This window comes from Rhagoletis zephyria, unplaced genomic scaffold, assembly GCF_001687245.7.
Source record: "Rhagoletis zephyria isolate East Lansing unplaced genomic scaffold, Rhagoletis_zephyria_1.1 Rzeph_scaffold_07636, whole genome shotgun sequence".
Classification (NCBI taxonomy): Eukaryota; Metazoa; Arthropoda; class Insecta; order Diptera; family Tephritidae; genus Rhagoletis; species Rhagoletis zephyria.
The window spans coordinates 8897-17826 of NW_016164718.1; the positions used below are offsets into that span (position 1 = coordinate 8897).

An 8930-nucleotide genomic window follows, 5' to 3' on the forward strand; every position below is an offset into this window, starting at 1 on the left:
TTCATTCCATTGTTATATGTATTTTCAACTTACTTTGAACTTGCAAAATCTCGATAACGATTGGAGAGAACACATAACAATATTCATATTGATTTTTCAGTAGTTCCAGAAAATTATAGGAAAGAAGTTTTTGAATTAAAAGATTCTTCAGGTTCATGTACATAAGTTTCCCAATTAAAAAAAAATTATATCTGCATTACTTATATAGCCCTTTTCTATTGCTTCAGTAGAACGTATATTTAGTAGTTAAAAAATGTGTAGGACTGACTTGAGGACCAGATTAACCACTGATATAGTTGCAATAATATTATATACAAACCAAGGCATAAAAGGTAATCACCGTTGAGCCGCAGGAACAAATGTACCAATTGAATTGGAGAATGTAATTAATTTTTATACTAAGTACCTGTAAAGTATACTCATATCTGTAGTAAGAAAATTTTGAGTAATTTGTTCGGATTTTGAGGATTTTTCATTTGTTTTTGAGGAATTTGGTAATTTTTTTGTGGTAACACTGGTTCAGAATTAAATATAAGCGAGACAATGCTGTTGAACTGCCCAGTCGATAATATTACTGCTAGCTATGTAATTAGCATTCTAATGTATTCAAAAAGTTCCAAAAATTTCATATTGAAAAATTTAATGGCCCACTTTTCTTAAGACATCGCCTTGGAGAAAATAATGCATTTTCGAATGTGAAAAGGGTTCGATTACTATACATTACATTTTCCCACTGTGTAGTAGCATCGACGTAGGGGTTATGGCTTAGGAAATCTTATGTGAAAATTAAATTCCTAAATTTAAATACCACTCTAATGTACATATGTATATAAGTATATCTGGTAAGGAAAATAGACGTTTCTGCATTACAACTTTAGTATTTTCTACAATGTGTTTTGATATTTTTGAATACGATATTTTTTTAAAAACACGCGCTTGGATTCCGAATATGTTAAACTTTGGAAATTTAAAATAAAAGCTTAAAATTAAGAAGTTTAACTGTAAGAGAAAACTTTTTTTTTTAATATGTACTCGGATGTTTGATTATAATATTCATCTGACGGATGTAAAACAACTTTTTAGATCTTTCTTATTTGATAGGCGTGAAACATTAGTCCGAATTTTAGTGCTCTTACCAAGTAGGGTTGTCCTTTATCCTATACCTATACTAAATAAAAAACAGCGATATATTTTTTTTGGTATAGAACAATCCTAGGGGGTGAGAGCATTACAATTCCGACATTACTATGTTTTTTTTACCACCCTAATGTACATACATATCTGTTGACTTTTGACAAAACAACTCTCTGCTTTCGGTAGGTTGGAATTTAGAGTTAATTATAAGGAACTTCCTTTTAAAAAATTTTACATTTTTATTTAACTTTCATTAAGATAGCATCTAGAACTAGAGAAAATTATCTCGCTCGAGAGGAGTTGTGTTATCAAACATTTATATGTACATACATATGTATGTATGTGTGCACAAAATTTTCGCAAAAAGTTCTTAGCCCATTCGTGCTCTAGTTTTTTCCTAGTGTGTATGTATGTATGTACATTTGTATTTGTAAAGTCATGCAGACAACGATAATTAAATTATTTTACTTGCTAATTTTAAAGGCATGCGTTGAAAAATAAGTCAACATTTTAAAGTGGCCAATAGACACTCTAAATCGAATAGTAAGAGATATAGAACGGAGATTGTAGAAAGTACATACATATGTGCATATCTGCACTTAAATTTTAAATGCATTTTTTAGTATTTCATATCTTGTTTTTTTTTATAAACACAAAAATTACAAAAAAAAAAAAAAGGCGCAGGAAACCCCACTATCGAAGGTTACTAGCCCATTTATTATTTTGGATTTTCTTTTGCTGGCATGCCAATTGAGTCAAGAGCACCACGAGCGTAAATAAAAATCTTAACAATAAATAAAAGCGAAAATTTACACCTTCAAAAAGTGTCAGACACTGCACTACGTAGATTTGCATAAATAAACTTAAAAAAAAAAAACCAAATGAGACACGCTAGCGTTGATGTGCTGCTGCTTATGTCGTTGCTGCAGCAGCAATCAAAGCTAAGCGACAAAAAGATTTACGACAGCTGCTCAGTATGCTGTCACTGACATTCATGCAACCAGCAAGAGCCAAAAAAAAAAAACAATAACAGCGCTGACTTCGCCATTGCAGTACTTTTTGGACTTGACTTTGCTGTAGGGGTGGCACGCAACGGGCGACTGCAGGCGAACGATGAGTACCGTTATGCTGGCAAGCAAGTGCAGAACTAAAAATTTTTAGATTTACATATGTTAAGAGTATTTTAAAGTGAAAAGTATAAGCAGAAAATAGAAAAATAATAATTCTTGTAAAACAAAATTAATTTGTACATAAGTTTGAAAAAAATTGAATAGTTATCTATATTGCTTTTAAAAAGGATAAATAATAATTTTAAGAATAGGTGGAAAATTAAAATATTCCTAACTATTTTTTTATACACTTTTATAAAGAAATTAAAATTAATTGCAATAATTTTTCTCTCTTTTTTTAGGTCGGCGACACTATTTTTAAAATCTTCAAAGAAACAATACAATTACCACCACTTTAAATTAATTTCCCTCAAAATAACAAACAACGATAAAATCCCCAAAGTACTTCAATGAATTATAACAAAAACAACAACAGCGGCAAGAAGAAAACCAAAAGCTGAAAGAGAAAAAATACCTTAAAAATAAAAAAGCAAACAGCCACAAGAAGACAGAGTTGATAAAGAATTCTCCCAAAAAAAAGTAGATAAAAAAACAGCCATAAACGATTACAAAAACTGCATGCAATAACAACTACAACAAGAATACGCTTAAAATTCAAACAAAAAAACACCGACAACCGACAAATTGAAGCCACAACCGGAACATACACCAAAAAAGTAATTTTGCCATAAAAAAGTCAACATTTTAAGCAAAATCCAAAACCAATAAAAAACAAAAGTGTAGCGCTGAAAAACGTGCAGTCACAAAAAGCAAGCGATTAAATTTGCATTAACTGCGGGCGTAACAAGTATAAGCAACAACAACAACAACAGCCATTAAAGCAAATAGAACCAAGCAGCAGCGTGCAAAAAGCGATTCGCACGCAAAGGATCAGTAACCAATAACAACAACAACAGCAATAACACAAAAATAACACGTTCATTATAATTAAATTATCACGACGCGATTAAAAAACCAACAACAACATCAAGATATCAACGTCCCCATAATTACGGCAAGAACAACAACAACAACAGTAACAACCAGCGCAAATTTTAAACGTTGACAACGCTGCATACATTAAACATACATCCTACCTACCTACATACATACATAAATAAGTACGTCTGCGGCAGCAGTAATAGCTGGGCACATTGCAAATAAATATCCATATTTGCGTTAAAATACCCTACAACAACAACCAAACAATTATAATAACAACAAAGCAACAAAATGCATATAGAAATTCAAGTGGCATTAAATTTCGTGATTTCGTATTTGTATAATAAACTGCCAAGGCGACGTGTGAATATTTTCGGAGAGGAACTCGAAAAGGCATTGAAGGATAAGTTCCAAGGTCATTGGTACCCAGAGAAGCCATTCAAGGTGAGTACGTAACTGATGATTAGATTAAATTAGGCTAGCGAGGGAAGTATCCGTTTCAAAACAGTTAAAGATTCACAGGCATACGCTTATGTACTTATGTATATATAGGAGAAGACTAAGCTAAGCTAGACTTACATACATAAGTAGCTGCCGGCATCATAGGTTCGTTATAATTTGGAAAAAAAATCTTCATCCTTCGGTCGAACCTAGGGGTCGCCTTTTTAGATTTTTAGTCCTATCTTCGGCATTTACAGTCGGATCTCAAAGTATGAGGTATAGATTTTGTTGTCTCGAGGAGGCCACTTTGTTTACCAACGTTCGTTGACGTCAAGTAGTGGTGACTATGCGAGTAGACACCAGGTTCAGAAAAGAGTTAATAATCCATAATACAGCATCTTTGAACGTTGCGAGCTGAACCACTTTGCAATGGTCTGGCAGCTTAACACAAACGTTAATCCAGAGCTTTTTCGAGTGAATCTCGCTTCCAACTTTTAAAACTAAATAGTTTGTATGGATGGTTACATGCAAAAATATGTTATCTTGAAGTCCCAAGACCTTGTTAATAGAAAGAATTAAATATTATTTAATAAACTGTTCGCAATATGCGAGAGACAACTGAGATTGATGGATAGATATTAGTTGAGGTATGCGCTACGGCCAGGTGATCTATTGTGCCCACTGTCTCCTTTCAAAACCTCGCTCAGTCCTTACTCTTGCAAGTCCAAAAGATTGTTTGGTGACATTGAGTGTATTTGATTCGGCTGCAGGTGCAATGAGCCGAGGTGTTTCTCTAGTCTTCTCGCCACGGCGTGGCATTCGATAATTATGTGCTCAGAAGTCTCAGCTGCATTATCATTATATTGCCGGCATATTGTATTGTTGGACCATATCCCGAGTTTATGTAGTTTCTTAATCTGTAATAACCTGTTAAGATGTCTGTTACGATTGTTATACTTTGGGAGGCTAATAAGTTGTTCATATCTTTACCTACTGTATCTACCAGTAACTTCCTTTCCTGTCGCAGCCCAATGGCTTGCTTCCAGTGCTGTTATCTGCTAGTTCTCTCTTCTCTCCTAAGCTCTTCTCTGATGGTATTACCATAAAGAACATCTCGGGGCCCATTGGTGTTGTTGCTACCGCTCTTCTGGCAAGCGCGTCTGTCCTTAGGCCTTAATGATTTCCGCTAAGGCGTTTAGCCTCTTGACGCACTCAAGAAATATTTCGGACTTGATTTCATAAGAAACAAGAGCTATGAGTGCAGCCTTGCAGTACTCATGTTACTTTCTTTGAAGGCTTATCTATGCACATGAACTAATGGCGTGAACCTGCGCTTGGAATATACTTGGCAATCTACCCATGGGAACTGAGACAGAGAGCTTAAAACCTTGGTTATCTATATCCCATAATTAGCTAAGGCTGGACGATCGCTTCTGGAATGGCATTGAATATCGAGAAAAGTCCTTAGGGCGAGTTCCTTAAATGGTGGGGCCTTATCGAAGTCGGTGTCAATTCGGGACCACAGTAGGTTAGCAAAAAATAGCAAGGCGGATGAGTTGGTTTTACTGAGTAAAGAGAGACAGTTCTTCCACTTTTGACATCCCGTGGACTTCTCTTGGACTTCAAGAAAGGTATAAGCGCTTCTTAGGTTCATAAAGTTTCATCTATTTAATTTAATGAATTCTCGATAGGACATTGTCTGATTTAACTTCACGGGGTGAATATAAATATCGCATCTGATCCACATGGCACAAATCTCTACAGGACACTTGTTTATATTCTCGCAAAACTTCGCAACTCCTCTAATTTGTTCAACTTTTACAGGGTTGACTCGCACTTCTTAAACAGCTCTCTTGGATGGGTATCAAACAGCTGTAAAACCACGTTTTAGGCACACAGAGCTTTTACCGATAGCTTAGCGGTTACCCAAAAGTCTATAGCAAACGCAACTGCTTAGTTTCCATATTAACATTACTTGTTGGATGTTTTAATACTTACGCACCTTTATTGAAAAAAAAAACAATATCCCCATAGGTCAATAATTCAATTTTCCTCTTCTCATCTGCAGGGTTCCGCATTTCGTTGTTTAAAAACTGGTGACCCGATTGACTCGGTTTTGGAGCGCGCAGCCCGTGAGAGTGGCGTACCAATTGCTGATATTTTAGAAAATTTGCCAGCTGAGCTCTCGGTATGGGTGGATCCTGGTGAGGTGTCATATCGTATTGGCGAAAAGGGTGCTGTGAAGGTAAGTGGCGTCAATTGATCTCAACCACGCACATGGACTCATTAGTATCTAATATACTTCGACTTTTCGCTCCAGATTCTCTACTCGGAAAATAGCGACAATCATGAAGACAACACATCGGCCGATCGCGAGGTCAATAAGACTTTTAACCCTGAAGCGCAATGCTTCCGGCCCATCGATGCGGTTAATACGAGCATGAATAGTTTGAGCCTGAGTCCGAAGACATCTCCGCATGCGGGTTCTTCACCGCATTCGGCTTCCTCCAATTCGCCCACCTACAAGGGCAGTCCCAATCCTGCTGTGGCGGCCAATGGCTCATTTATGCAGCGTACACAAGCGCCACTAACATTCACCACAGCCACCTTTGCGCAGACGAAATTCGGCAGCACCAAATTGAAAACCAGTTCCAAACGTACCAATAGGTTGGTACTATAACATACGCGCAAATGCGAAAGCATTCAACTAATTTTTTATTCTCTTCTAATACACATTTCAGCAGCAGTTCGTATCGCATGTCGCCCACAGAATTCTCCAATTACATTAAACAACGTGCCATGCAACAACAACAGCAACTACATCACGGCGGCCATGGTGGACAGAATGTAGCGCAGCCACCGAATCACTTCGGTCCCATCGGACCCGTCTCCCCAGCACGCTCACTCTCACCGAATCCACTCTCGCTGGGCTTGGGACAGAATGGTGCCACCGCCGATCCCTTCTACTTCCCCAACATGGCCTCAATGGGCATGTATCCACAATTCAATGGACATCGAAATGTCTTCGACGCGCATTTCCATGCTGCCGAAAATAATGGGCTGTATGCTGGTAACGCTGGCGGCGCCGCCAACAACCCACCCAACGGCGGTCATGGCAAATTCAACAACTACTTAGATCCACATGGCTTCTACGGAGTGGGCGGCGGTAATCAGCATTTGCAACAATCAGCTGCAGCCGCTGCCGCCGCCGCTGCTGCTGCTGCAGCTGCCGCAGCAGCTCATCAGCAGCAACAACAGCATCAACAATCGTCATTGGCGCCACCGCCAGGCGTTATTGGTTCTGCATTGGCAGCGCAGCAGCAGCATCAACAACAACAAGCAAATGGCAAAGCCAAAAATGGCCTTGATAAGAACGCAGTTGACAGCGCCAATGGCGGCAACAACAACAACAACAACAGCAATAATGGCATTACCGTAACTGTTACGAATGGCGTCAGCGCCGAAGCAACAAACAAAGCCACCAACAATGCAGCCAAGAGCGCTGTCGCCGCTGCAGCATCCTCTGCAGTTAGTCCGTCGCCATTAGCTGCAGCAGCTGCTGCTGCCGTAGCAGCCAGCGCTGCCGCCGCCGCAGCTGCCAATAGCAATAACCAACAGCAACAACAACAAGACTCAAACAACTCGAAACTTATCGATGGTCTCAATTCGTTCTATTCCAATGCAGCTGGACCCTACCAGCAGTTGCTGGTGGCCAATTAAGGCGTTTCGAATTGCGGGCAGAGCGCATGAAAGGGGGCGAGGGAGAGATAGGGCGAAAGATAGGCGGTGGAAAGTGCTGTGAGAAGGAAGATCGACTAGAAGGAAGAATAGCATATTTTTTTAAAAGCTTATTTTTTAGAACTATTGCAAAGACGTGAAAATAATACTACTACAAATATGTATTTGTATGTATAAAAACAAAAAATTTAGCAAATTGATAAATGATATATGTATATGTATGTATGTAGATAGTCGAGCGAGAGGCAGCAAGCGTGCGGAGCAAAGCGCAACTTTTTTGTAAAGGAAGAAAAACTAGCTAAATATAAAAAGCAACTAAATACATCAACAAATCTTGTAGTAAAAACATACATACAAATACGGAAAAACTTACATACATATGTACATAATATGTAGCAAGTAAATGCAAAAACCAATACATCTGCATGTGTAAGCATATATATATTAGCAAAAAGCTGATATAGCTAAAACCAAATTATATGAATTAAAACAAAAACAACAAATGCAAGAGCAGAAGTGAAGAAAAACTAAAGCAGTGCATACAAATATAGGAGTATAATATGCGCTTTGCAATCGAACAGGCTAAAGGAGGGGAGATTTTGTAATTATATATATATATATATATGTACTACGTGTTGGAGCATAAGGCGGGCACTGGAAATGCAAAAAAGCGCTATTTTTTAGAAATAAATTAGGCAAGGATATCTAACCTACAAGTAAAACACTATCAGCATAGTATAAAAAATTCAAGTCGTTTTTTTATTAACTAGTTGTAATCGATAAAAAAGAAAATGGAAATAGAAATAGAAATAGAAAAACAAAAATAAAAAAAAGAGACATACATACATATGTAGAAGAAGAAAAGGAAGAAGTAGAAGAAACAATATAACAATTGCAGAAAAATTGCAATATACGCAAATAAAGTCTTATATATTATAATAAGTTTTAAAATTAGTCAAAAGTGAAATTCGTTTGCTGTTTTTTATACCCACACATTTTTCTAATATTCAAATGTTGTATTATGTGAGATAAAGAAGAAAACAATGAGAGAAAATGTTAAATGTTTTATATATGTATATTATTGTATAAATACTTATTACTATTATATTACTATTATATTTCTATTATTATTATTATTGCTACATATTATTGCAACTAAACAAAAGTAAAACGAAAAAAAATCTAGTGAAAAAATTTTAAGAAAACCAACCGCAGTACTTTAGTCAACGCTTAAATACGCATGCAAATACATGTATACATACGAATGTATGTGTGTGTGTGTGTGTGTGTGTGTATACACAAGCACATTATAATCCCCATAAAAGTCAATAACATACACGCATGACATACATACGCTGGACGCAAGTGAAAAGTAAAGAAACAGGCCGAGAAGGCTGAGGATTTCTAAAAGGCTGAATGGGCTAAGAAAGCTGAGCGAGCTGAGGGAGCAAACGAAATCGGGCCTACGGAAATGGGAGTATAATATTCTCTCAACAACAACAGCAATAACATTTAGTGGTAACGCTAAAATGCATCCTAGCGCAGAATAGCAGCGGAAAGTATCAG

At 37.2% G+C, this 8930-nt stretch overlaps 1 protein-coding gene across 2 annotated transcripts; it reads left to right on the forward strand.

Annotated features, from left to right (window-relative positions):
• Positions 1-2610: 2610 nt before the first annotated feature.
• Positions 2611-8508, forward strand: LOC108374359 (Transducer of ERBB2). Of its 2 annotated transcripts, none has more exons than XM_017630349.1 (4): positions 2611-3629; positions 5695-5871; positions 5947-6293; positions 6368-8508. In XM_017630349.1, the coding sequence occupies exons 1-4, from the start codon at positions 3477-3479 to the stop codon at positions 7344-7346; spliced, it is 1656 nt and encodes a 551-aa protein (XP_017485838.1). In that variant the 5' UTR covers positions 2611-3476; the 3' UTR covers positions 7347-8508. The 2 variants fall into 2 exon arrangements, with proteins under 2 accessions (XP_017485838.1, XP_017485839.1); XM_017630350.1 differs by having other exon boundaries at positions 6371-8508.
• Positions 8509-8930: the final 422 nt, after the last annotated feature.